Source organism: Ranitomeya variabilis, chromosome 3 (assembly GCF_051348905.1).
Source record: "Ranitomeya variabilis isolate aRanVar5 chromosome 3, aRanVar5.hap1, whole genome shotgun sequence".
Lineage (NCBI taxonomy): Eukaryota > Metazoa > Chordata > Amphibia > Anura > Dendrobatidae > Ranitomeya > Ranitomeya variabilis.
In genome coordinates, this window is record NC_135234.1 from 247,880,430 (window position 1) to 247,908,393 (window position 27,964).

The window sequence follows — 27,964 nt, forward strand, 5'->3', positions numbered from 1 at the left end:
GATAGCAGTAATACTACATATAGTATGATAGCAGTAATACTACATATACTATGATAGCAGTAATACTACATATAGTATCATAGCAGTAATACTACATATACACTCACCGGCCACTTTATTAGGTACACCATGCTAGTAACGGGTTGGACCCCCTTTTGCCTTCAGAACTGCCTCAATTCTTCGTGGCATAGATTCAACAAGGTGCTGGAAGCATTCCTCAGAGATTTTGGTCCATATTGACATGATGGCATCACACAGTTGCCGCAGATTTGTCGGCTGCACATCCCAAAGATGCTCCATACAAGGCAGGATGGATCCATGCTTTCATGTTGTTTACGCCAAATTCTGACCCTACCATCCGAATGTCGCAGCAGAAATCGAGACTCATCAGACCAAGCAACGTTTTTCCAATCTTCTACTGTCCAATTTCGATGAGCTTGTACAAATTGTAGCCTCAGTTTCCTGTTCTTAGCTGAAAGGAGTGGTACCCGCTGTGGTCTTCTGCTGCTGTAGCCCATCTGCCTCAAAGTTCGACGCACTGTGCGTTCAGAGATGCTCTTAGGCCTACCTTGGTTGTAACGGGTGGCGATTTGAGTCACTGTTGCCTTTCTATCAGCTCGAACCAGTCTGCCCATTCTCCTCTGACCTCTGGCATCAACAAGGCATTTCCGCCCACAGAACTGCCGCTCACTGGATTTTTTTTCTTTTTCGGACCATTCTCTGTAAACCCTAGAGATGGTTGTGCGTGAAAATCCCAGTAGATCAGCAGTTTCTGAAATACTCAGACCAGCCCTTCTGGCACCAACAACCATGCCACATTCAAAGGCACTCAAATCACCTTTCTTCCCCATACTGATGCTCGGTTTGAACTGCAGGAGATTGTCTTGACCATGTCTACATGCCTAAATGCACTGAGTTGCCGCCATGTGATTGGCTGATTAGAAATTAAGTGTTAACAAGAAGTTGGACAGGTGTACCTAATAAAGTGGCCGGTGAGTGTAGTATGATAGCAGTAGTACTACATATAGTATGATAGCAGTAATACTACATGTACTATGATAGCAGTAATACTACATATAGTATGATAGCAGTAATACTACATATACTATGATAGCAGTAATACTACATATAGTATGATAGCAGTAATACTACATATAGTATGATAGCAGTAGTACTACATATAGTATGACAGCAGTAATACTACATGTACTATGATAGCAGTAATACTACATATACTATGATAGCAGCAATACTACATATAGTATGATAGCAGTAATACTACATATAGTATGATAGCAGTAGTACTACATATAGTATGATAGCAGTAATACTACATGTACTATGATAGCAGTAATACTACATGTACTATGATAGCAGTAATACTACATATACTATGATAGCAGCAATACTACATATAGTATGATAGCAGTAATACTACATATACTATGATAGCAGTAATACTACATATAGTATGATAGCAGTAATACTACATATAGTATGATAGCAGTAGTACTACATATAGTATGACAGCAGTAATACTACATGTACTATGATAGCAGTAATACTACATATACTATGATAGCAGCAATACTACATATAGTATGATAGCAGTAATACTACATATAGTATGATAGCAGTAGTACTACATATAGTATGATAGCAGTAATACTACATGTACTATGATAGCAGTAATACTACATGTACTATGATAGCAGTAATACTACATATACTATGATAGCAGCAATACTACATATAGTATGATAGCAGTAATACTACATATAGTATGATAGCAGTAGTACTACATATAGTATGATAGCAGTAATACTACATGTACTATGATAGCAGCAATACTACATATAGTATGATAGCAGTAATACTACATGTACTATGATAGCAGCAATACTACATATAGTATGATAGCAGCAATACTACATATAGTATGATAGCAGTAATACTACGTATAGTATGATAGCAGTAATACTACATATAGTATGATAGCAGTAATACTACGTATAGTATGATAGCAGTAATACTACGTATATGGTAGTATGATAGCAGTAGTACTACACAGTATGATAATAGTACTAGTTACATAGATCACATTACACAGAATAAGTAATGAGTAGGACAATAATGTAACCGTTCCTGTGGTAAATACCTGGTATGGCCAGGTTGGAGAGTGGCATGGTACTTAGGCACACTGGCAGAGCGCCCATCCAGTCCTCATTGCACGTCACAGCCATCACTCGGTGCAGGGATCGCTCATGATCAGATGTTGCCGGGCTGAGTCCGTCCCCGGCCCGCTGCTCTGTGTGGCCGTGCGGTGCAGTCACTTCCTGACATGCCGGTCCGTGCTGAGAGCCCGGTGACAGCTCTGTGTGTGACGGCCAGGCAGCATAAGCGTATTAGCCTCTGTGCTGAGTAAGCGGGGCTGTACCTCTGTCACAGCCTGTCAGAGGGCTCCCAGGCACAGCGCCATCTTGTGGACACAATCAGGGATACCAGCATCAAAGGCTATTTAGTCATCGATGTTCCATTGATAAAGAAGAAATAAAAGGCTATTCTAGCTACAGTTTGAGAAAAGAATACCAAGACAATTAGAAAGTGTGTGTTTTTGACAAGTCATATACAGTGGTGAAAATAATTATTTGATACACTGCCGATTTTGTCAGTTTTCCCACATAAGAGACCTCTTTTAGTTGTGGAGCACTACTACACCTATCAGATACTTGGGCCATAGCGCTATGTGTCACAGTCTGGTATTATCGCGCTTATTATATACTGTATTACACTCCTCTTACACTCAGCCGATGTTTGTGCGGGCTTAGTGGAAACATAAGGGACCATTTACAGGTGTGGAGCACTACTACACCTATCAGATACTTGGGCCATAGCGCTATGTGTCACAGTCTGGTATTATCGCGCTTATTATATACTGTATTACACTCCTCTTACACTCAGCCGATGTTTGTGCGGGCTTAGTGGAAACATAAGGGACCATTTACAGGTGTGGAGCACTACTACACCTATCAGATACTTGGGCCCGAACGCTATGTGTCACAGTCTGGTATTATCGCGCTTATTATATACTGTATTACACTCCTCTTACACTCAGCAGATGTTTGTGTGGGCTTAGTGGAAACCTAAGGGACCATTTACAGGTGTGGAGCACTACTACACCTATCAGATTCTTGGGCCAGAACGCTATGTGTCACAGTCTGGTATTATCGCGCTTATTATATACTGTATTACACTCCTCTTACACTCAGCCGATGTTTGTGTGGGCTTAGTGGAAACCTAAGGGACCATTTACAGGTGTGGAGCACTACTACACCTATCAGATACTTGGGCCATAGCGCTATGTGTCACAGTCTGGTATTATCGCGCTTATTATATACTGTATTACACTCCTCTTACACTCAGCCGATGTTTGTGCGGGCTTAGTGGAAACATAAGGGACCATTTACAGGTGTGGAGCACTACTACACCTATCAGATACTTGGGCCATAGCGCTATGTGTCACAGTCTGGTATTATCGCGCTTATTATATACTGTATTACACTCCTCTTACACTCAGCCGATGTTTGTGTGGGCTTAGTGGAAACATAAGGGACCATTTACAGGTGTGGAGCACTACTACACCTATCAGATACTTGGGCCATAGCGCTATGTGTCACAGTCTGGTATTATCGCGCTTATTATATACTGTATTACACTCCTCTTACACTCAGCCGATGTTTGTGCGGGCTTAGTGGAAACATAAGGGACCATTTACAGGTGTTGAGTACTACTACACCTATCAGATACTTGGGCCAGAACGCTATGTGTCACAGTCTGGTATTATCGCGCTTATTATATACTGTATTACACTCCTCTCACACTCAGCAGATGTTTGTGCGGGCTTAGTGGAAACATAAGGGACCATTTACAGGTGTGGAGCACTACTACACCTATCAGATACTTGGGCCAGAACGCTATGTGTCACAGTCTGGTATTATCGCGCTTATTATATACTGTATTACACTCCTCTTACACTCAGCCGATGTTTGTGTGGGCTTAGTGGAAACATAAGGGACCATTTACAGGTGTGGAGCACTACTACACCTATCAGATACTTGGGCCATAGCGCTATGTGTCACAGTCTGGTATTATCGCGCTTATTATATACTGTATTACACTCCTCTCACACTCAGCCGATGTTTGTGTGGGCTTAGTGGAAACATAAGGGACCATTTACAGGTGTGGAGCACTACTACACCTATCAGATACTTGGGCCCGAACGCTATGTGTCACAGTCTGGTATTATCGCGCTTATTATATACTGTATTACACTCCTCTTACACTCAGCCGATGTTTGTGCGAGCTTAGTGGAAACATAAGGGACCATTTACAGGTGTGGAGCACTACTACACCTATCAGATACTTGGGCCATAGCGCTATGTGTCACAGTCTGGTATTATCGCGCTTATTATATACTGTATTACACTCCTCTCACACTCAGCCGATGTTTGTGTGGGCTTAGTGGAAACATAAGGGACCATTTACAGGTGTGGAGCACTACTACACCTATCAGATACTTGGGCCCGAACGCTATGTGTCACAGTCTGGTATTATCGCGCTTATTATATACTGTATTACACTCCTCTTACACTCAGCCGATGTTTGTGCGAGCTTAGTGGAAACATGAGGGACCATTTACAGGTGTGGAGCACTACTACACCTATCAGATACTTGGGCCATAGCGCTATGTGTCACAGTCTGGTATTATCGTGCTTATTATATACTGTATTACACTCCTCTTACACTCAGCAGATGTTTGTGCGGGCTTAGTGGAAACATAAGGGACCATTTACAGGTGTGGAGCACTACTACACCTATCAGATACTTGGGCCAGAACGCTATGTGTCACAGTCTGGTATTATCGCGCTTATTATATACTGTATTACACTCCTCTCACACTCAGCAGATGTTTGTGTGGGCTTAGTGGAAACATAAGGGACCATTTACAGGTGTGGAGCACTACTACACCTATCAGATACTTGGGCCATAGCGCTATGTGTCACAGTCTGGTATTATCGCACTTATTATATACTGTATTACACTCCTCTCACACTCAGCAGATGTTTGTGCGGGCTTAGTGGAAACATAAGGGACCATTTACAGGTGTGGAGCACTACTACACCTATCAGATACTTGGGCCCGAACGCTATGTGTCACAGTCTGGTATTATCGCGCTTATTATATACTGTATTACACTCCTCTTACACTCAGCAGATGTTTGTGCGGGCTTAGTGGAAACATAAGGGACCATTTACAGGTGTTGAGTACTACTACACCTATCAGATACTTGGGCCATAGCGCTATGTGTCACAGTCTGGTATTATCGTGCTTATTATATACTGTATTACACTCCTCTTACACTCAGCCGATGTTTGTGCGGGCTTAGTGAAAACATAAGGGACCATTTACAGGTGTGGAGCACTACTACACCTATCAGATACTTGGGCCAGAACGCTATAGTGTGGCAGTTCAGCCCTATTTTCTATTGATTTGGTTTATAAATAGTGACATCCATTCTCTCCTATTACTCCTTGTGAAAATGAAAAATATGGAGCTAAAGCAACATTTTAGTGGAAAAAACGTAATTTTTCATTGTGGGTCCAAGAAGGTCCCTACATTCCTAGATGAATTGCTTCAGGGGTTCAGTTTGCAAAATAAGGTCACTACTGGGGGGTTTCTACTTGTTTGGCACTTTTGGGGCTCTGTAAAGGCGACAAATTATTGACAATCAATTCCAGGCAAAATTGGGCTCCAAAGGCAATTAGTTTTCCTTCCCTTTAGAGCCCCGCTGCGTGCCCAAGCAGTTGTTTCTGCCCACAAATGGGGTATCTGCTTAGTGAGGAAAACTTTTTCTTTTACAAATTTAGCAGTACATTTTTTCCAACTACCCATGTGAAAACGAAAAATTGGGGCTAAAACAAACTTTTTTGGGAAAACTCAAAACTCAATTTTCATGTCCAAATATCATAAACTTTCATGAAGCACCCGTTGGTCTAAAAATGTCTCAATTCTAATGGAATTTATCTAGAGTTGTAGTTTCCAAAATAGGGTCACGTGTGTGGGGGGTTCTGTTGTTTCATTGCCACATCTCAATGTTATAAAGTTTGAGAAGCACCTGTGGGTACAAAAAGGTCTCTACAGATAAATTGCTTGAGGAGTTCAGTTTCTAAGATGGGGTCACTACTGTGTTTTACTGATTTGGCAACTTGGGGGGGGGGGGGGGTCTGTAACACCAACATGGCATCTGCAATCAAATCCAAGCAAAATTACTCTACAAAAGTAAAATAGTGCTCCTTCCCTTCTAAGTCTAAAACGTTAATTACACCCTTAGGTCCCCTTCACATATCCGTATAGAACTGGTACCGGAAAAAAACCAGTACCAGAGTCATCGGTGTTTCGGATCTGTGTGTCATCAGTATTTTTCCAGTGTGGCTTAAGAAAAAGAAATTACAAAGCTTCTCCAATACTTTGCAATGTTAAACACATACATCATACAGTTGTCATCCGTGTGCTGTGCATGTACGACACAAACACACGGTCCATGTAAAAACACGGACATGTGAGCAACCCCATAGGTTATTATGGATACGTGTGGTATCCGTGAAAAATAACACATCCTGGAACTATGTACATGTGAAGGGGGCCTTTGATTAATTCTTTAAGAGGTATAGTTTCCAATGTGTAGTCCCTTGTGGGATGGTTTCTGTTGCTTTGGGACCCTTAGGGTATGTTTCCACGTTCAGGAAACGCTGCGTTTTTGACGCTGCGTTTTTCCGCAGCGTCAAAAACGCAGCGTCCAGATGTTACAGCATAGTGGAGGGGATTTCATGAAATCCCAACTCCACTATGCGTTAAAAAACTCATGCGTTTTTGCCGCGAAAACGCATGCGCGGTGCGTTTTTTCAAAACGCAGCTTGTTGCTACAATGAGCAAAACACGCAGGCACACCGCAGGTGACCTGCCTGTGACCTCAGGTGCAGTTTTGGTCAGGATTTTACTTGCATAAAATCCTGACCAAAGCCTGAAGCAAGCCTGAACGTGGACACATACCCTTAGGGCTCTGCAATTGTGACCTGGCCTCAAGAATCAATAGCTGCCAAAATTGCACTCCAAAAGCCAAATGGCACTCCTTTCTTTCTGAACTCTGTCGCATGCCCAAACAGTAGATTCCAACCACATGTGGCGTATCAGAGCGTTTGTTAGAAACTGCTTAACAGATGTTTCGGTATATATGCGCTCATTACAGCTTCTGAAAATGCAACATTTGAGACAAAAATTTTGGTTAAAAAAAAAAAATGAAATGTTTCAATTTTTCATTCCACTTTCCATTAATTGCTGTGAAGCACCTGAAGGGTTTACAAGCTTCATAAATGTGTTTTGTACACTTTAAGAGGTGAAGCTTTTAAAATGCTATCACTTTTTTTTTTTCCGGTATATAGCCAATATAAAAATCACTTCAAAACTGAATAGGTTACTTAAAAAAAAATTGATTCTCTACATTTTGTTATAAAACTAAAAATTGCTGCTAAACTTTTAACCCTTCTAACATCCTGACAAAATAAAAGGGCATTTCAACAATAATGCTGTTGTGTATTATACATATGAGAAATATCTTTTTTTTTACTGTTTTGTGGGTATGTTTATCTTTTATAAGGTCATAAAAATTACCACATTTTTCCAGATATATTTATAAATAAACATAAATTGTATTGACTAACAAGAAGTATAATGCGTCACAAAAAACCTTTGCCACTTAGCAATTGACTTCATCAGGGAATTTATTTTCCTTCCTGCCAAGGAGAACACCGGAGAGATAATGCAGATCCTGCCTCTGCCACCAGTTTGTCAAGGATAAAGGGCTGCAGTTTTCGCAGGGCTCACACTACGGCGAGACACTCCTTCACAATGGCATAAGTCACTTCCTGTGGTAAGAACTTGCGGCTGAGTAACACCACCGGATGCTCCGCCCCGTCCCCCCTTTTCCTGGCTGGGGACATCACCTAGGCCAAATGCACTACCACCAGCTTGAGCTACAAACCGCGGGGGCTTGTAGAACTGGGGAACTATCAAGGGCAGCTTTCAGCACCGTGAACGCTTGCTCACAGTTCAGTAGACTGTTTGTGGTAGCTTCTTTTTGGTGAGGTCCATTAGAGGCTTGGCAAGGGCACTATAGTTGGAGATGAAATTCCTATGGTACCCTCCCATAGGGTATTTGCGCACGTTGCAGATTTGCCTGTGGAATTTTCTGTGCAGATTCTTCCCTCTCTTGCCAGAAAATGCAGGTGCAGATTTGATGGGTTTTTGATGCTTTTTTTCTATGTGGATTTGTATGCGTTTTTGAAAGAAAAGAATTGTGATGTCATTTCTTGTCCAACCTCTTCATTTACATACTCCATCGAAGAATAATGTTTACACACAGATAATACCAAGCCTGATGTTTAGTAATAAACATAATAAAATGGTACATAAAGAGTTAAATAAAGACACACAAAATCTACAGTGTAAAGTGTAAAATTCAGTAATAAAACTTAAATACTATATAAGGTATTGGCAAAAAACATTGTGCGTGCGTCCAACCACAGATCTGGATACTTGGTGACCTGAAGGGACTTGCAGGTGCCATGCAGTACGGTTTCAATACTTGTGCATGTACCAGTGCAGGCCCTTCCGGGCGGCATTGGTGTACTTATTTCTACAGGCAGAAGGTGCGCTTTATATGTGTAGTTTATTTCTCTGTAAACATTACAAGCCATAGTGTTCTCACTAGGAAAGTGATTTCTTTCAGTTCTGTACATTTTGAGGAAGTTATTCACATTTACCATGGGAAGTAGAAAACGGCATATTTGGGTAGTATAAAACATAGGGAATACTGACAAGGAAAAGTATAAAAAGAGGTTTGTTATCCACCGTTATTAGCAGGTAGTATTTGTGCAAACATCTATTGTGTAACGCTGAAAAGGAGCATCACAGATAAGTAAAGCTGCATGTTACTGTGCAGATTATGGGAAGTCACCCCAAAGTAGTAAGTTTATCAATTAAATCATCAATTGTGTATACAAGAAGTTTGGTGTCATCTTTTTCACTCATCCGATGTAGGCCGTGTTTGCGGAGAATGACGTCTACATCAGTGCTGAGTACCCGGTCAGCGATCTGCATAGATACATGCCATGGAACGTCCTCATCTTTCATGCCATGAATGAGTCGGACAGGAGACGTTATAGGTATAGGGCTATTTAACAAGCAGTGATTTTCAGCTTCTTTAATAAAGGAGCAAGGTATGGTATAAAAGCCATCTTCACTGTATTTTGAGGCAAGTTTCCATTCACCCGTATCTTCAGCTGCTTTTCTTTCCTGGAATATAGAAAAGAAATGTACATAATCTCATTACAAACACAATCTGTTTTTAGACTTTGCTCTGCATTGCTAACATGCTGCCATATTTTTTTCATTCATAGGTTCTGATCATCACATGTAATATCAGCTGCCATTTATAATAAAAAACAACAAGTTATAACATGTGCAAATATTTGCACATGTTATCTACTTGTATTTTCTTAAGATTTCAATTACAACAAAAAGGTCACAAATCTGTAAACGTTACATGACATGTTCAAATGAGATACCTCTAATGGAAGTTGGTTGAATACTGTAACAAAGTGGTCTGCAGCAGGGGCGACACCAACAAGAGCTGCAATCTTCTCGGGCCGGGCAAGCGCAGCAAGCAGCATGAGCCACCCTCCCATGCTTGAGCCAACTAGTATCTGACAGAACATAGAAAAATTCAATCAAAAGAGGGCAACTGAAAGCAAAGCAAAGTTCAGACAGAATTTCACTGGTTTTTGAGCCATTCCACCCTCATCAACTGAGTAGTCTGACAGTGGTTGGCACACATTGTTCCACAAAGGCAGGCAGTCTTGACTGAGCTGTAGTCCTATGTTTATATAAAGGAGATATGCTGGTCTACTGTGCCTCAAACTTTTAATAAAGGCATTTATACCTAGCAATATAGATTAAACTATTACGTTATGAAATCCCACACAAAGTAGCCCAGATATATGAATTAGTATCTATTGCTTATCCAAATCTTTCCGAATAGTTTGTACGATTCAAATAGTGCAATATTAATGGGAAATCAGTCCCACTTGTTATACACAGTGAAGCCTCTTTTGTACCACAACCTTATTTTTAACATACATGTTCTTCTCAGTTTCCATTGGTTGGCCCTTGCTCTAGAAAATCACTTGCCTTGTGTGCGAGGGGTGTCATTTCACGGGTGAGAATTCAGAGTATACACAATTTTTTTTTTGATTACTACTTGTGAAGAAAAATAAAGTTCATAAAAGATGTTGTCCACTACTTTTTCATTGATGACCCATCCGGCCGGAAGTACCCACTTACGGAGCTGACCGTCTTCTGATATTGGCAGCCACAGGATACCACACATCTGCCTCCTACTGATTTGAACAACAGGTGGATGTGCAGTACCAAACCTCAGACACTACCAGAAAATGGCTGGCAGAGGCCGCTGACACCTATAGCAGCTGATCGGCAGGGGTGTCATGCGTCGGACCTTGGCCAAATCAGACATAGGATAGGTCACCAATCAATGAAAAAGTAGTGGACAACTTCTTTAACCCCTTAACAACCAGGGGTATTTCAGTTTTTGAATTTCCGTCTTTTGCTCCCCTCCTTCCCAGAGCCATAACTTTTTTTTTATTTTTTGGCCAATATGGCCATGTGAGGGCCTATTTTTTGCGGGACAAGTTGTACTTTCGAACAACACCATTGGTTTTAACATATCATGTACTGGAAAACAGGGAAAAAAAAATCCAAAGTGCGGTGAAATTGCAAAAAAAGTGCAATCCCACAGTTTGTTTTGTTTTTCTTACCATGTTCACCAAATCCTAAAATTGACCTGCCATTATGATTTCATAGACACCAAACATGTCTAGGTTCTTTAATATTTAAAATTTTGAATTTTTCTTCATCACTTGTATAAATGAAAAAAAAAAAAAAAAAAAAAAAAAAAAAAAAAAGCGGCGCCATTTTTCCGAGACATGTATCATCTCCATTTTTAGTGATATGGGGCTGGGTGAGGGCTTATTTTTTTTGCGTGGTGCGCCAAGCTGACAATTGTATTGATACGATCTCTTGATCGCCCATTATTGACCACAAAAAAGCAATTCTGGCGTTTTTAATTGTTTTCTTGTTACACTGTTTAGCGATCAGGTTAATTATTTTATGTTGACAATCAGCCGATTCTGAAAGCCGCAATACCAAATATGTGTACGTTTGATTTTTTCTATGGTTTTATCTTAAATGGGGCAAAAGAGGAGTGACTTGAACTTATTTTTTCATTTTGTTAATATTTACAATTTTTTTTTGCATACTTAATAGTCTCCATGAGAAACTAGAAGCTGCAGTACTTTGATTACCTTTGCTACACAGGTAATGATCAAATTGCCTGTGTGTAGCAGAAATGCTCACTTGCCATGAGCGCCGACCACAGGGCGGTGCTCATAGCAATCTGGCAATAACAACCATAGAGGTCTGCTGCATACCTCTGGTTGTCATGCCGACCCATTGGTGACCCGCAATCATGTGACGGGTCACCGATGGGCGGGATTAGTGACACGCTTCCTGTAAGCGCGAGGAGTTAAATGCTGCTCTCAGAGATTGATCACGGCATTTGACTAGTTAACAGCCACGGGTGGATAGCACATTTCAGCTGCAAAGATCAGCTGTCACGTGCCCGGAAGCACTGGAGCCCGTATCAAATAGGGGGGAGTCCCACATGTACGTACTATTAGGCTACTTTCACACTAGCGTCGTGCACTGCGTCGTTTTGTAGGAAAAACGCATCCTGCAAAGTGCTTTCAGGATGCGTTTTTTCTCCATAGACTTGCATTAGCGACGCAGTGCGACACATTGCCACACGTTGTTGCGTCGGACCGTCGCCACCAAAAAACATTGCAAGTAACGTTTTTTGGTGCGTCGTGCCCACCTTTTCCGACCGCGCATGCGCGGCCGGAACTCTGCCCCCCCGCAACTCACAATGGGGCAGCGGATGCGTTGAAAAACTGCATCCGCTGCCCCCGTTGTGCGGCGCTTTCACTGCTAGCGTCGGTATGTCGCAATTCATCGTGCGTCGTACGACGCTAGTGTGAAAGTAGCCTTACGCCACATGTCGGAAAGGGGTTAAGCAAAAGTCATGGAAGCTTACCTGTGGGCCTTCAGACACATCATCCAAAATTGAAAGTACATCTTTCTTCCATTTTCCAATAGTGCACTCTTTCATATTGCCCTCAGAGCTTCCACATCCACTGTAATCAAACCTGAAAAAAAATCACAAGATACAAAAAAAACAAAAACCTGTTACTGCCTGTTTTGAAGTGGTAGAGGGGGTTTGGTAATCCCCTTCCAGAAAATATTTTTATTTTGTGACCAGAACTGTGATATTTTGAACTGGACCTATATAAATTGGTGTTTTTATACAGGGTGGGCCATTTATATGGATGCACCTAAATGAAATAGTTGGTGACCCAGATCGGCGCGCTGAATTTGCAGAATGGGCAAAACAAAAATTGGAACAGGACCCTCAGTTTACACAGAACATTATGTTCAGCGATGAGGCAAACTTTTTAGGGTGGGCCATTTATATGGATACACCTAAATAACACGGGAATGGTTACAGTTTTCTTGCGTAGGGTGTCTTGCATTGAAATCTGCAAAGACCCGGATAATGCATTCACCAGACATCAGCACAATTTCTATCTGCTCCTCACATGTTAACCTCTGTGATAGGTCAATGGCTGTAAACAAAGAGAAACTTGTAAATAACTCATGAAAGAATAAAGTTACGTTAAAACCAAGCACACCATTGTTTTTCTTATAAAATTCTCAATACGTTTAATGGGTCACATGACCCTTGTCCCACTGGAAAAAATAAAGTTGGATCCAAAATGGCCAACTTCAAAATGGCCGCCATGGTCACCACCCATCTTGACAAGCTTTCCCCCTCCCATATCCTAATATGCCATAGACAGGAAGCTGATATCACCAACAATTCCCATTCTATTTAAGTGTATCCATATACATGGACCACCCTTTACTTACTATAACATCGTTACTTTAACAGAAGAGTCCAATCGTGATCTCATTATATTGTCCTTGGTAGCAGAGTGCAAAGTCCAGTATATCCTGGTGGAACTGCACTCATTGCTCCTCCAAGTGCACCTGAACTTATCAAGATGAGCATCAAGTATAAGGATTTAAGGAAAATCCGTCAACAGGTATTTTCTATGTAATCTGACAGCAGTATGAGTTAGTAGGGACAGAGACCCCGATTTCAGCAATGTACCACTTAGTTTATTGGATGCAACAGTTCTGATGGAATCACAGTTTTCTCTGCTGCAGATCTAGCAGAGCTCAGTAGTTGAGCTGTGTATAACCCTGTTCACACCACAGCTTTCTGTGTACACTGTTTAGTGACAGAGCTGATAATTAGTGCTGGGGGTGGGATTGGATACACGAGGCCAGTTGTCCTCTAATGATAAACTTCTGATTATAAAACACTGGTTGTATTGAAACAGCAAAACAACACAGCGGCATCGCTGGAATTAGGTGGCAACCACCTGGTGGTGACTGTAAATCAGGTCACAAGTGCCCATATCTTATTATACAAAAACAAAAGCAGACTTGTAGGATATTATTGGCATTACCGTATAAATGAGTGTCCCAGAGATTTGCAAAAGTCTTCAAGGGCCACAGCTTTCTGCGCATTCATGTCTGAGGCAAAACCAGGCAAGAAAATGACTCCAGGACTCTTGCCTTTTAGTTTCTGGTAAGCCAAGTTTGGCAAATCTTTGCGTGCCAAGTACTGAATAGAAGATTTCAACCTGTAAACTTGAGAGAAACAGAAAGGAATTCAAAGACATGTAAAGAACACAAAAACTGCATTGAAAAAAAAAAGAGCTTTTATGCTTAAGCCATCAGTTTCTGCCAAGATGGCCACGGTTCTCAGAATAAAGGGGCAGCCGTAGATAGGTGCTGCATATCCCTCACAGTCACTGCACCTCAATGCTTTATCCACCCACAACCTGGAGTCTTAAATACGTTTTCATTCACTTGATACACTAGCAATTTGCAATAATACTCTAAGATGGGGATGAAGATGATTAATACGCTCACAAATGGTGGGGATTTCCTGGATTTTACAGTGAAATACAGTATAGATTATATATTACATACACACACACGTGAAGAAATTACTTTCCATACAAACCTTTAAAAAGTCACTTTTCTGTACAATTCAATTGAAAAGAAACAAACAAATCATTTTGACATATTAAAATAAGATTAAAATAATGTGGTTGCATAAGTGTGGACACCCTTTTATAATTGGGGATGTGGTTGTGTTAAGAATTAGCCAATCACATGTAATCTCATGTTAAATAGTAGGCAGTAGACAGCTGCCAGCATTTAAAGTGATTAGTTAGTTCCACAGCGCTTTTCAAACATCATCATCGCTGTCCCCATTGGGGCTCACAATCTAGATTCCCTATCAGTATGTCTTTGTAAATGTGGGAGGAAACCAGAGTACCCAGAGGAAACCCACACAAATACGGGGAGAACATACAAACTCATTGCAGATGTTGTCCTTGGTGGGATTTGAACCCAGGACCCCAGCGCTGCAAGGCTGCAGTGCTAACCACTGAGCCACCGTGCTGCCCTCACATCTGAAGTTTACCCTGTTGTAGTTGAATTTTCCTAACATTATCTTAGCTGCATTTTACAGCAAAAGCCAGGGTCTGTACACAGCTAAATAGTAAAGGGATCTCATCATTGATTGTTATCAGGGGAAGGTTACAAAAAAAAAAAAAAAATAATAATTACCAAGGCCTTAGCTATACCATGAAACACTGAAGACAGTCTTGAAGTATCACGCCCCCCGAAGGAGCAGGGCGAAATGCGCGTCGGGGCCAGAGGCTGAAGCTCCAGTAACTCTCATACAACGGATGATTTTAAGGTATATTACTTCTTCGCAACTACATATTCTTTATATTTTTGTCCAGTCGGGTAGGCAAGATGAAAGCCATTTCTAACAAAGAAAAACATCCAAGCCTGGCTAGATTTTGCCCAAACCTACATTAAAGGCTGACAAAAGAATGTGTAGACAAGTTATGGTCTGATGAGACCAACATTTAACTTTTTTTTTTTTCATAATTCCAAAACATATGTTCGTCCCAAAGCCAACACTGCGCATCACCAAAAGAACACTATACCCATGGTGAAAAATGGTGTAGGCAGCATTATGCTTTGGGGCTATATTTTGGTAGTTGGAATTGCAGATTTACGGTAATAAAGGTGGAGGGAATAATGAATTCCAAATATCAGTCAATTTTGCATCAAAACCTTCAGGCTTCTGAATAATAATAATAATAATAATAATAATAAAAAAAAAAAAAACGATAAAAGGGAATGCTCAAGAATAAGCATGCTCCAAAATCAACAAATAAAATGGCTTCTCCATAAAAATGTCAACATTTTGGAAAGGCCCAGCCAGAGCCAAGACTTGAATCCAATTGATAATCTCTGGGTGACCTGCAGAGAGCTGGACACAGGAGCTGCCCTTGCAATCTGACAGATTTGAAGGACTACTGAAAAGGAAGGGAGGGCAATGATTGCCAATTCTAGATGTGCAATGCCTAAATTTAAAGGAAACGTCAACAAAGTATTAGTTTAGGGGTGTACATATTTACACAACCACATTACTTTAGTTTGTTTTTCAATTAAATTGTACAAACTAGTACTGACCATAAAAAAGGCAAAATACAAAAACCTGGCATTATAAAGAGGTGTGCAGACTTTATTTCACCTGTACATCTCTGCGCCTTCATTCTGCCAATCGGACCACCTCCAATTCTACATTGTTGGTCTGTTCTAAGTTTTCTTCAAGCTGGGTTTTTTTTTTTTATGTCTGGTTTAGAATTACATTTTCTACAAAAACAATATGTACAGTGATTTGTATGTAGAGTTTTTGGCGTTTTTGCTTTACCATGCAGTGATCCCTCCACAAGATGCCTTACTGTGAGGAACATCATGATACAAGCGATTTTGCCAGGCTTTCATAAAGCATTCTCCTCTTTCACATGGGAATGTTTACATTATTCATTATATAACGCTACATTTACTTTGCTGTGTGCCCATAACTGGGACACAGTGTTGCCACAGGCACAATAACAGTTTGGTCACAAACTGCTAGACGGATATACGGTAATACTGCTGTTTTCTTAGGTTATCACAACACTGCTGAACATTACAGCGAGAAACAGATGATGAGCTTTCATGATGAAATGGGTGATGCATGAGGTTTGCAAATCCAAATTATTGCGATATTACAACTTATGCAGGAATAGGAATCCCTGAATAATCACTTATAAAAGGGGTCTCAACAAGCAGGATGGCAAAATCCTCCTGCATGTAATGGTGAAGGTGCCAGCACAGTCTGATAACAGCAGTGAGGATTTTTCAGACATCATTTAGTGCCTGTGCCGAGCTAATGACTACTTGTCCAGCTAGTCCCCGCCTGCTGACAGTGACTGGCAAGCTTGTGCCCTTGTATGCATGTAGGCAGAGGCTTGCCAGTCACTCATTGGGCGGAGGGAAAGTCGCCTGTACAACTAGTCATTAGTGTGGCTCAGTATTAAAGTGTTCATCTCTGAAATGTTGCAGTGTTTTAGGGACAAACATACATGGCTGGGATACTACCGCCAATGTCCGATACATGCTGACCCAACTGTAGGCAGCAGGTATCATCAATAGCTGCTATTGCGCAGGCGCCATCATCTTGGAGGACAAATTGTTTTTTTCTTTAGCAAGATGGCACAATAGCAGCTATTGGATCACCTCTATTTACATCGACAGCCGCTTCTGCGCAGGCGCCATTTTTAAACGGAGTTTTTTCCCCAATCAGGATAACCTCAACCACATTAATTATAAACATAGCACACATGCGATTATGCTACAGCACTGGAGCCACGGCCAGCACCTGCCTGCAGTTTGTTTTTTTCTTCAGTATATATATACATACATTCATTATGTAAACTAGGCTGTTGGTCAGTGAGGGATCAGTGACCTGTCAGTAGGCTGCATTATAAATACCTACTGTAAGCAGAGCACCACATGAAGACCCCCCCACAGGCCACCTCTAGGCACGAGCATAACATTAACTCAAAACTGAAAATGATTAATAAACAGCCACAAGGCGGATTTCATCACCCAGGTATCATTGTAATCAGTATAACAGCGCAGACCTGACACTGTGTAGGTTACTGTACACAATCCTGCTGACAGGTTCCCTTTAAGGCTGTGTGCACACGTTGCTGATTTTTCACGTTTTTTCCTCTATAAAAACGCTATAAAACCGCAAAAAAACAGCATACATCCCATCATTTAGAATGAATTCCGCATTTTTTGTACACATGATGCGCTTTTTCCGTGAAAAAAAACGCATCGCGGTAAAAAGCGCACCATGTCCATTAATTTTGCGGATTTCCCACTATATAATGCATTGTGAAATGTGCGGAAAAATGATAATTACTTACGGGTAATTTGATTTTCCAGATCCATGACAGCACCGGTACATGAGAGATGGTCCCGCCCCCAAGAACAGGAAACCTGCATAGGAGATAAAAGATGGGGGCGGCACCTCTCTCCTCAGTTTGTTTACAGAGAATGTAAGGTAACCGCTATGTTAGTTTTAGGCATATAAAAAATTATATTTAACTCTAAGACTATTTATCTATTGTTATGTTAAGTGGTTATTACCCCATCTTTCATTTGTGTCTCTTTTTTTTTTTAAGATTTTTTTTTTTTTTTTTTTTGTGAATCACACACCATCACCAAGATAGGGCGGGAACTAGAGCGGTGCTGTCATGGATCTGGAAAATCAAATTACCCGTAAGTAATTATCATTTTTTCCCTTCCCCATGACAGCACCGGTACATGAGAGGAAGAAATAGAAAGAACCTCTAGGGTGGGACAACAGCAGATAGTACTTTCCTACCAAAGGCAAGATCTGATAGCCCCAGATTCAATCTATAATGGCGGAAGAAAGTAGAGGGAGAAGACCATACTGCTGCATTACAGATTTGCTCTATCGATGCATTTGCCCTCTCTGCCCAAGATGTGGAAATAGCCCTCGTAGAGTGGGCCGTAACACCAGGTGGAGGGACCTGTCCCGAAGAGGAATAGGAAAGTGATATAGCCATACGGAGCCAACGTGCAATGGTTGATTTTGTGGCCTTTTTTCCCCTGTTTGCCCCCTGAAAGGAGACAAAAAGGGCTGAAGACTGTCGCCATGGTTTCGTCACTTCTATATATTGAAGTAGGCAACGTCTGACGTCCAAGCAATGGAAGGTTTCTTCTCCCTGGGATTTTGGATTGGCACAGAATGAAGGCAAGATTATCTCCTGGTCCCTGTGAAATTTCGAGTTGACCTTAGGTAAGAAGGCCGGATCAGATTTTATAATTACCCTATCCTCCAGAATTTCAGTATACGGAGGGTCAATAGATATAGCCTGAAGCTCACTAATGCGTCTGGCTGAGGTAAGGGCAATCAGGAGAACTGTTTTTAGAGTTAGCGCTTTTTCCGATATGGAGGAAAGAGGCTCGAAGGGAGAGGAGGTCAAGGCGTTTAAAACTAAATTTAAATCCCAGGGAGCGACCTTTGGACGAGGTTTGAATGGTCTGGCTGTAAAGGAGGCCCGAATGAACCTACACACCCAGGGGTGATCAGCCAATTTTTGGTCAAACAAGGCGCTAAGCGCCGAAACTTGCACTTTTAGAGTGCTGGTAGATAATCCCCTCTCCAGACCCTTTTGGAGAAACTCTAGGATTTCAGATATAGGGACCTTCTGAACGGTATCAGTTATCCCTCGGCCTGAGAATTCTAAAAATTTTCCCCATACCTTTTGGTATTTATCAGTTGTGACTTTTTTTCTACTGGACAGTAGAGTAGTAATTAACGGATCCGAGAACCCCTTTGCTAGCAGAAGTCCCCTCTCAAGTTCCAAGCAGTGAGGTGTAGGCTGTGAACCTGAGGATGTGTCACCGGACCCTGGTGCAGAAGGTCTGGGACCTCTGGAAGTATCCACGGGTCCGAGATGGACATACGTCTGAGCCAAGTGAACCAAGCTCTCTTTGGCCAGAAGGGTGCGATTAAGATTATGCGTGATTTCTCTTCTCGGATCTTCTTCAGGACTGTAGGGATCAATGGGATCGGGGGAAACGCATAGGCTAGTTGGAATTTCCATTGGTGTAGTAACGCATCTACTCCTTCCGGGTTCTCTTTCGGGTTTAGAGAGTAGAACCTTTTTACTTTTCGATTCTGCCTTGTGGAAAAAAGATCCACTTGAGGAAGCCCCCAGACTGCACAGATTTCTCCAAATATTCTTTGATTTAGCGACCACTCGCCCTGGTGCAGGACGTGACGACTCAAAATCTGCGACAAAGTTTTCCGACCCCTTTAAGTGTGTACTTGTGAGGGATAAAAGGTGGTTTTCGGCCCAAAGAAATAATCTTCCTGCTTCTTCCATTAGGGAACTTGATCTGGTTCCTCCCTGTCGATTTATATGCGACACCGTTGTGCTGTTGTCGGACAATACTACTAAATGTTTTCCTTTGAGGTCTTCTTCTGATTGAAGAATTGCTTGCCTTACTGCTGTCAATTCCCTCAGGTTTGAGGAGGCTGATTGCATCTGTGGATCCCATAGACCCTGTAGGATCCGATCTGATAGGTGTGCTCCCCAACCTAACGGGCTCGCATCCGTGGTCAGTACCACCGGATTCTGGATTGACCATGGGACCCCTTTTTTTAGATTCCCGGAATCTAGCCACCAGCTTAGAGAGTCCCGGACATGTTGTGACAATACGATTTTTCGGTTTAGATTGTAGGGTATTCTTGTTTGTTCTGACAGGATCTCCCACTGTAGGTCTCTTGAATGAAGTTGTGCCCATTGGACCGCCGGAATTGTTGCAGTAAGCATGCCTAGGAGAGACATGGCTTCCCTCACCGAGACGTATTGGGCCACCTGTATTTGTGTTATTCTTTGTTTTATGACCTCGATTTTCCTGTCTGGAAGGATACAGATCTGTTTGATTGAATTTAATTGGATCCCCAGGAACTCCTGTATCTGGGCCGGAATCAATCTTGATTTTTTTAAGTTTATTATCCACCCTAGTTTGGTTAGTAGCTCTCGTACTGTCGTAACTGCTTTTATGCAATCTTCTTGATTGTCTGCTATCAAGAGGAAATCGTCTAAATAGGGCACTAGCAGAATGTTTTCTCTCCTTACGAAGGATGCTACTTCCGAAATTATTTTTGTAAAAATACGAGGAGCTACCGATACCCCAAAGGGGAGACATTGGTATTGTAGATGGGTGTAGACCTGCCCCAGCTGCACAACCAACCTCAGGAATTGTTGATGCTCTCTGCTGATTGGCACATGATAATAGGCATCGGTAAGGTCTATCACTGCCATATAACATCCTGGATACAGCAGTTTTACCGCCGTTCTCAGAGTCTCCATTTTGAATTTTTCTACTCGGATGAATTTGTTTAATTCTTTTAGATTGAAAATAGTTCTTAAAGATCCATCCGGTTTTGGAGTGAGGAAAAGGGTGCTGTAAAATCCCCTTCCTATTTCCTGTGAAGGTACTCTTACCAGGACTTTCTTGTCTAGAAGAAGACGAACTTCTTTTTCGAGAACTAACTGGTTCTTTTTGGCCACACGAGTAACTTTTATTCGGTGGGGAGGAAGGGAGATGAAATTTAACCGTAGACCGTCTGATAACAAGTTGATTATCCATTGGGACGGCTGTAAGGTTACCCACTGATGGACAAAAAACCGTAACCTTCCTCCCACCTGGAATATGGCGTCATTGTTTAGGATCTGGTTTTGGGGGTTTATTGAAAAGAAAACCTCTTTCTCTTTTCTCACCCCAGGGTTTCCCCCGTGTGGTTCTATCCGTTGGGCGGCCTCGGCCCCTACCTGATCCTCGAAAGGACCGACGATTGTCATACCAACGTCGTCTAAAGAAGGGAGGTGGAGGGAAGTGTTTTTTCTTGTCCGCCGCTTTTTCTAAAATCTCATCTAAAGCGCTGCCGAATAGATATTGACCCTCACAGGGGACTGCACAGAGCTTCACTTTGGATTGGAAATCAGCATTCCAGTTCTTTAACCATAACGCCCTTCTTCCTGAATTTGAAAGGGCACTAGCCCGGGCAGCAAACCGCACAGAATCAATGGCAGCGTCCGCCAGGAATCCCGCTGCATTTTGAAGTGGAGGGATGACTTCTAGAAGTCTGTCTCTTGGACATTTGTTTTTTATTTGGTCGCTAAGTTCCTCCAGCCATTTAACCATGGCACGGGCAGTACAAGTAGCCGCTACTCCAGGTTTAAACGCCCAAGTTGAGGCCTCCCAGGTTGATTTTAGAAAGGCATCCGCCTTTTTATCTAGGGGGTCTTTTAGGGCCCCCATGTCCTCGAAGGGAAGTGCTATGCCCCTGGAGGTACTTGCGATAGCCGCGTCCAACTTAGGCGCCTTTTCCCATTTCTCGCAAATTTCCTCACTAAAGGGATATTTACGTTTTAAGGCCTGGGGAACTGAAATCTTTTTATTCGGTTTTTTCCATTCTTTTTTAATGAGATTTAGAATGTTATCATGAAACGGGAAAACTTTTCGTTTCTTATCCTCCAAATTACTGAACATAGAGTCCTGAACTGTTTGCTTCTCTTTTGGCGTCTCAACCCCCAGGGTGGACCTGACCAGTTTTAGCAACTTCCCCACATCTTCTGATAACACATAAGGCCGGCCACACTCTTCATCTGAAGAGTCCAGGTCCGAACCCTCGTCGGGCGGAAGCTCACCCAGTTCACCCTCGGATTCTACGTCAGATGCCTGGGCAGACGTAGGGAATGGGTTTACGGAGCTCTGCAATCCATGATGTTTTAACTGCTCCTTTACAGTGCTTTGTACTTCGCTTCTAACAATATCTTTTATATTCTGAAGCAAAGATGAAGACTCTTCAGACACAGTTTTTTCTATGCATGAGCGGCACATACGCTTTTCATACGTTTTGGGGAGGCTTCTATCACAGAGTGCACATACTTTATGCTTTTGTTTAGAGGTGACTTTTTTTCCCTGCATATATACAAAAAACACAGTGTCACTGACATGTTTTTTGCCTTACAAAGGCACTCACCCACCGGACCCTTAGTACCACGACAGGCTGTGGGATTTCAGCTGGGATCGTCGATTCCTTCAGATCTGCCATCCTGCAGGAGACTGTTCCCAGCGCCTGCTTGCCGCCTTGCACTTTTAAATATGGCGGGCAGGAAGCGGTGTGTGCGTCTCTGAACTTTCTCCCCCCCGGGGAGTGTCAGCACACCGCTTCTTCAGCGTGTAGCGTCACTTCCGGTTCAATCCTGGAAGTTCCCCCATTCAGTCGGCGCCAGCGTCGTGATGGGTACGCTCACTTTTCTCCCTCGGCCCAGCCTCCGGCCAGGAGCGGACGCCGGGGAGTCCCCAGTGGGAAAGACGCATCTGCAGCTCCAGGTATGGAGGCGACGCGCACACGCCGCCACCGCTGCTCCCACCGCGGACCTCGGTCAGAGACCGGCAAAGCAAGGGAGACCTCTCCCCATGCAGCACCGCAGGTTCCCCGCAAGAACAGGAAACCAAACTGAGGAGAGAGGTGCCGCCCCCATCTTTTATCTCCTATGCAGGTTTCCTGTTCTTGGGGGCGGGACCATCTCTCATGTACCGGTGCTGTCATGGGGAAGGGAAAAAATCAGCGAAAAAAAAAAAAACGCACCAAAAACGCAGTAAAAATGCGCAAAAACACGCATGCAGATTATTTGCAGATTTCTTTCAGAAAATGTCAGGTTTTTCTCAGGAATTTTCTGCAATAAATCCTGAACATGTGCACATAGCCTCAATGCATTTTTACCGCTGCGGTTTAGGTCTCTACTTGGTATGTCATGTTTTAAATAAAGCTGCTTTGTTTCTGAAACTTCCAGGTATTTGGATTTAACAAAGCTGTATCAATACAGTCTTGCTTCGTGAGGATGACACGTCCCTACATCATCCTCAGTCTCCCCGGCATCGTGCTCCTGCGCAGGCGTACTTCTCTGCTCTGACTGGGCAGAATAAAGTACTGCAGTGGGCATGTATCGGGACACGTCATCCACATGAAGCAATCAGGATCATAACAAGATGGAGGAGTCAGACCAGGACCTGCGATACCCCTTGGACCGGACCGCCCCGCAGGTGAGTATAATAAAAGTTATTTTTCAGTTCTTACAGGTCAGATTGGGGACAGACAGACAGCATTATGGAATGGGGTATATAAGCCCTGAAAGGCAGTGGCCGCATCTCACATCGGCCAAACCTGGTGACAGGTTTGCCATAAAATCCATACATGTTAAATGTGCAGCTTAGGCTTCTTTCACACTTCCATCTTCCAAATCTGTAATACATTGCGAAATCTCGTGAGAAGTCGCGGTCTCACAAGACCGAGACTTCTCGCGAGGTTTCACAATGTATTACTAGAAAGTAACGCTAGCTGCCGGGAACATCTGTGACGCTGCGCGGGAACGCCGGTAGGTGAGAATACTGCGATTTTTTATTTTTTTTTCCTATTATTTTTAACATTATATCTTGTTACTATTGATGCTGCATAGGCAGCATCAGTAGTAAAAAGAGAAAGAGAGCGAGAGAGAATTTCCCTGACGGGAATTTCTTCCACGCATGCTCTCTTTGAAAAGACGGGACCCGTTGCTGGATTCCTGCTTTTCACAGGCAGCGACGCATCCTGCGCCCAGAGGCTTCCATTGTAGCCAGTGACGGGCAGTGCAGGATCCAGTGCACGACGGATGAAGCGGATGGCCATCCGTCACAATCCGTCGCTAATACAAGTCTATGGGAAAATGCAGGATCCAGCATTCTCAAAAATCGACGGATTGTGACGGAAGCTGAAAGACGGAAGTGTGAAAGAGGACTAAGGCTACTTTCACACTAGCGTCGGGAACAACCCGTCGCTGCGCGTCGGGCCGACGTTCCCGACGCTAGTGTGTTCTCCGCCGCACAACGGGGGCAGCGGATGCATATTTCCCACGCATCCGCTGCCCCATTGTGATGTGCGGGGAAGTGCGGGGAGGTGGGGGCGGAGTTCCGACTGCGCATGCGCGGTCGGAAAAAGCGGACCGTCGGGAGCAAAAAACGTTACATGTAACGTTTTTTTCTCCCGACGGACCGCTACCATACGCCCAAACGCCGCCAAACGCATTCACCGTTTGGAAATGCGTCGCAAATGCGTCGCAAATGCGTCGCTAATGTTACTCTATGACGAAACAACGTATCCAGCAAAAACTTTTGCTGGATGCGGCGTTTCGCAAAAACGACGCATTTGCGACGTATTGCAGTTAACGCTAGTGTGAAAGTAGCCTTAGGCTGCAAACAAAAATAAATAGTCCCATTCTCATCCAGGAGAGTGGGACAATTTTTTCTCAATTGTCAGTGAGTGCCCTAGTCCGCAAACCGAAAAGCCCCCTCTCCTTTCCCCATGGGCACAATACTACTCAGACAACACAGGGTGAGGGTGAAAGTGTGGCAATACTTTATTGAACCGCAAAATACCCAAGATGGTGCAAATTACAGAGTCTCACCCTTCGCTGACCTGCCGGGATAAGAGCAGTTGTGACTTCAAAGCTTCCGGTGCCACCTACCCCACCTGTGGCACGCAGAGAGAGGAGGCAACAACAAGTTTATGAAGCTGACAGTCCACAAGGCCACAACCTGGCTTCTCCGAACATCTCCATGGTCCAGGTGAACGGAGGGTCCCATCCCTGGCTTTCACAAACATACATGGGGCTCAAATGACAGATGGGTCCAAATCCTGACCGCTCCAAATGTATCCGTGGTTCAGTGATGATCAATGGAGCAGATCTGCATTCTTTCAGCTGGGGCAGTTTTCCCCTACTGTCATCCAGTAGAACAGGGGTCCCCAACCTGTAGCTCGGGAGCCACATGTGGCTCGCGGTCCCATGAATTGTGGAAGACTGGTGAGGAGAGCAACTCGCATTGTTTAATTAATCTATTTGCATAGTTATTCCTCCTATGTTTCGCAAGTCAATAAGCTAGCTGACCTGGACACTGTAATCAACATATCAGCAAACATCATTGTTCAATTTTCCTGAATCTCTAGTGATCCAGGATAACAGCACAATATGTCACATCAAATGTCAAAGTAGTCAATATTGCAGGCTTACGTGAACGAAAGTCTGTTTTCTTGACCAACCAAAAACACAAATTCAAAAGTCAACATATAGATAACAGTCAATGACTCTCGGCTTACTAAAAATAGACATCTGATTAATTAAGATAAAACGCTGTTGTCACACAATGGATCTATAAAGATCGGACGCCGTGTGGCATCTGATTTTTCTCTTTCACTCATCTGAATACAGAGCTAAATTACAGCATGCTGCAAATTTTTTTCACAGATGGTCAGTGGAAAAACTGGCCATCATCATTGCCTCATTAGTCACATGGGTCAGCGTGCTAGCCAATGAAGATAATCACACAGCCCTCACAAAAGGTATAATGGGGAGGAGCGAGCCCGAACCCACACAGTATCTGCAGCAGAACTTACAGCTGGGACAGAAAGTAGTGTGTAACACACGGGAAGGATCACGGAGGTGGGAGCCGCTCCTCCCCCGGTAATAACGCTCAGGGGCCAGGGCTGACCAGCAGCCTGCACGGCACGCTTAACCCCTCGCTGTAGCGATCCCCGGGATGCCGCACAGCTCCCCAGCCCGGGGCAGTCATACAGGACGTGTAATACCCCGTACGGGCAGTGCGCCACCTGGCGGCCACACACTCACCTGGACGGTGGCAGGTGCCTCCGGCCTGCAGGATGGCCGCCTCACGCTTGCACAGCCGCAGCGCCCATGAGCGGTGTCTGCCCAGCGCTATAAACGCCATCTCTTTCACATCGACAGCTCGTGAGCCCCGCCCACTCTGACGTACGCGGAAGTCTGTCACAAGTCCTCTGGAGCACACAGGACAAGGCTTATGTGCGGCTGGCAATCCTGAGCGCCCTGCCCCAATATAACGGAGGGCTACGTGTGACCTTGGGGGTCTTCTGCTTCTCTGAGCGTTATTGTGGAAGCGCAGTTAGCTTTATAGTTACTATGGCAACTGCTCTGCTCTACACGTTAAGTTTATTATTCTGTCAGGACTCCTGGGCATGGTAAATAGCCTTTCACCAGCGGGAAGCAATCCAGCCGCCAGGGGGCAGTGCAGAGGCACGTGCCTTATGGGAGGAGCGGAGACTGGACGCACTTGTCATACTGCGCCCCCTATACTGGCATTCTAAGGAGGTGCACATGAGGAATGGTGGAAATCACAGGGCCCATAGGTGGTAATGACATCAAACTGACGGAAATCACAGGGCCCACAGATGGTAATAACATCAAACTGACGGAAATCACAGGGCCCACAGATGGTAATGAGATCAAACTGATGGAAATCACAGGGCCCACAGATGGTAATGAGATCAAACTGATGGAAATCACAGGGCCCACAGATGGTAATGAGATCAAACTGATGGAAATCACAGGGCCCACAGATGGTAATGACATCAAACTGATGGAAATCACAGGGCCCACAGATGGTAATGAGATCAAACTGATGGAAATCACAGGGCCCACAGATGGTAATGAGATCAAACTGATGGAAATCACAGGGCCCACAGATGGTAATGACATCAAACTGACGGAAATCACAGGGCCCACAGATGGTAATGACATCAAACTGACGGAAATGACATCAAACTGACGGAAATGACATCAAACTGAAGGAAATGACATCAAACTGAAGGAAATGACATCAAACTGAAGGAAATGACATCAAACTGATGGAAATCACAGGGCCCACAGATGGTAATAACATCAAACTGATGGAAATCACAGGGCCCATAGGTGGTAATGACATAAAACTGATGGAAATGACATCAAACTGATGGAAATCACAGGGCCCATAGGTGGTAATGACATCAAACTGACGGAAATCACAGGGCCCACAGATGGTAATGACATAAAACTGATGGAAATGACATCAAACTGACGGAAATGACATCAAACTGACGGAAATCACAGGGCCCAAAGATGGTAATAACATCAAACTGATGGAAATCACAGGGCCCATAGGTGGTAATGACATAAAACTGATGGAAATGACATCAAACTGATGGAAATCACAGGGCCCACAGATGGTAATGACATCAAACTGATGGAAATCACAGGGCCCATAGGTGGTAATGACATCAAACTGACGGAAATCACAGGGCCCACAGATGGTAATGACATCAAACTGACGGAAATCACAGGGCCCACAGATGGTAATGACATCAAACTGATGGAAATCACAGGGCCCACAGATGGTAATGACATCAAACTGATGGAAATCACAGGGCCCACAGATGGTTGTGAAGAAACCAGATTGTATCTTAATTTCCCAGACAACCATGTTTTGCAAACCAATAAGAACTGACTTTTCATCTGTATATTGGCTTGTGCATTTAAGTGTTTACGTCTGGTGGTTCAAGAAGTCAGACTTGCAAACTGATACCATTTAACATACAGTGTAAGTCTGTCATAGTGACTTGTACATAGTGTGCGTTTATCTTTGTTTATTGATGTGTGCTGATATGCTAATTGTGCATTGAATTCCAGAACTAGCTTGGTGACTTCTTAAGGCTGAGTCACACACAACGATATCGTTAACGATATCGTTGCAACGTCACGCTTTTGGTGACGTAAGCAACGATCCCGCTAAC

General features: G+C 43.3%; 2 protein-coding genes across 2 annotated transcripts in view; both read right to left on the bottom strand.

Moving 5' to 3' along the window:
- Window positions 1-2,423, bottom strand: part of PLCXD2 (phosphatidylinositol specific phospholipase C X domain containing 2) — a 63,957-nt gene extending 61,534 nt beyond the window's left edge. The window contains exon 1 of the mRNA XM_077295346.1: window positions 2,159-2,423. Within this exon, the coding sequence (XP_077151461.1) occupies window positions 2,159-2,243 (85 nt within the window). The 5' untranslated portion in view covers window positions 2,244-2,423. The remainder of the gene's footprint in view (window positions 1-2,158) is intronic.
- A 5,397-nt stretch (window positions 2,424-7,820) lies between these two features.
- On the bottom strand, window positions 7,821-26,416 carry ABHD10 (abhydrolase domain containing 10, depalmitoylase). The gene is made up of 5 exons (XM_077295347.1): window positions 26,010-26,416; window positions 13,782-13,965; window positions 12,284-12,395; window positions 9,684-9,821; window positions 7,821-9,411 (listed from the first exon to the last, which is right to left on the bottom strand). Exons 1-5 carry the CDS (start codon window positions 26,107-26,109, stop codon window positions 9,070-9,072), a joined length of 876 nt encoding a protein of 291 aa, XP_077151462.1. The 5' UTR covers window positions 26,110-26,416; the 3' UTR covers window positions 7,821-9,069.
- Window positions 26,417-27,964: the final 1,548 nt, after the last annotated feature.

Coding starts and splice junctions, on each gene's coding strand:
- ABHD10 (XM_077295347.1), bottom strand. CDS start 26,109: ATGGCGTTTATAGCGCTGGGCAGACACCGCTCATGGGCGCTGCGGCTG. Junction 12,396..13,781: donor CTGGGACACTCATTTATACG/GTAATGCCAATA, acceptor ATTTTTTTTCAG/GTTTGATTACAGTGGATGTG. Junction 9,822..12,283: donor ATGTGTCTGAAGGCCCACAG/GTAAGCTTCCAT, acceptor ATGTTCTGTCAG/ATACTAGTTGGCTCAAGCAT.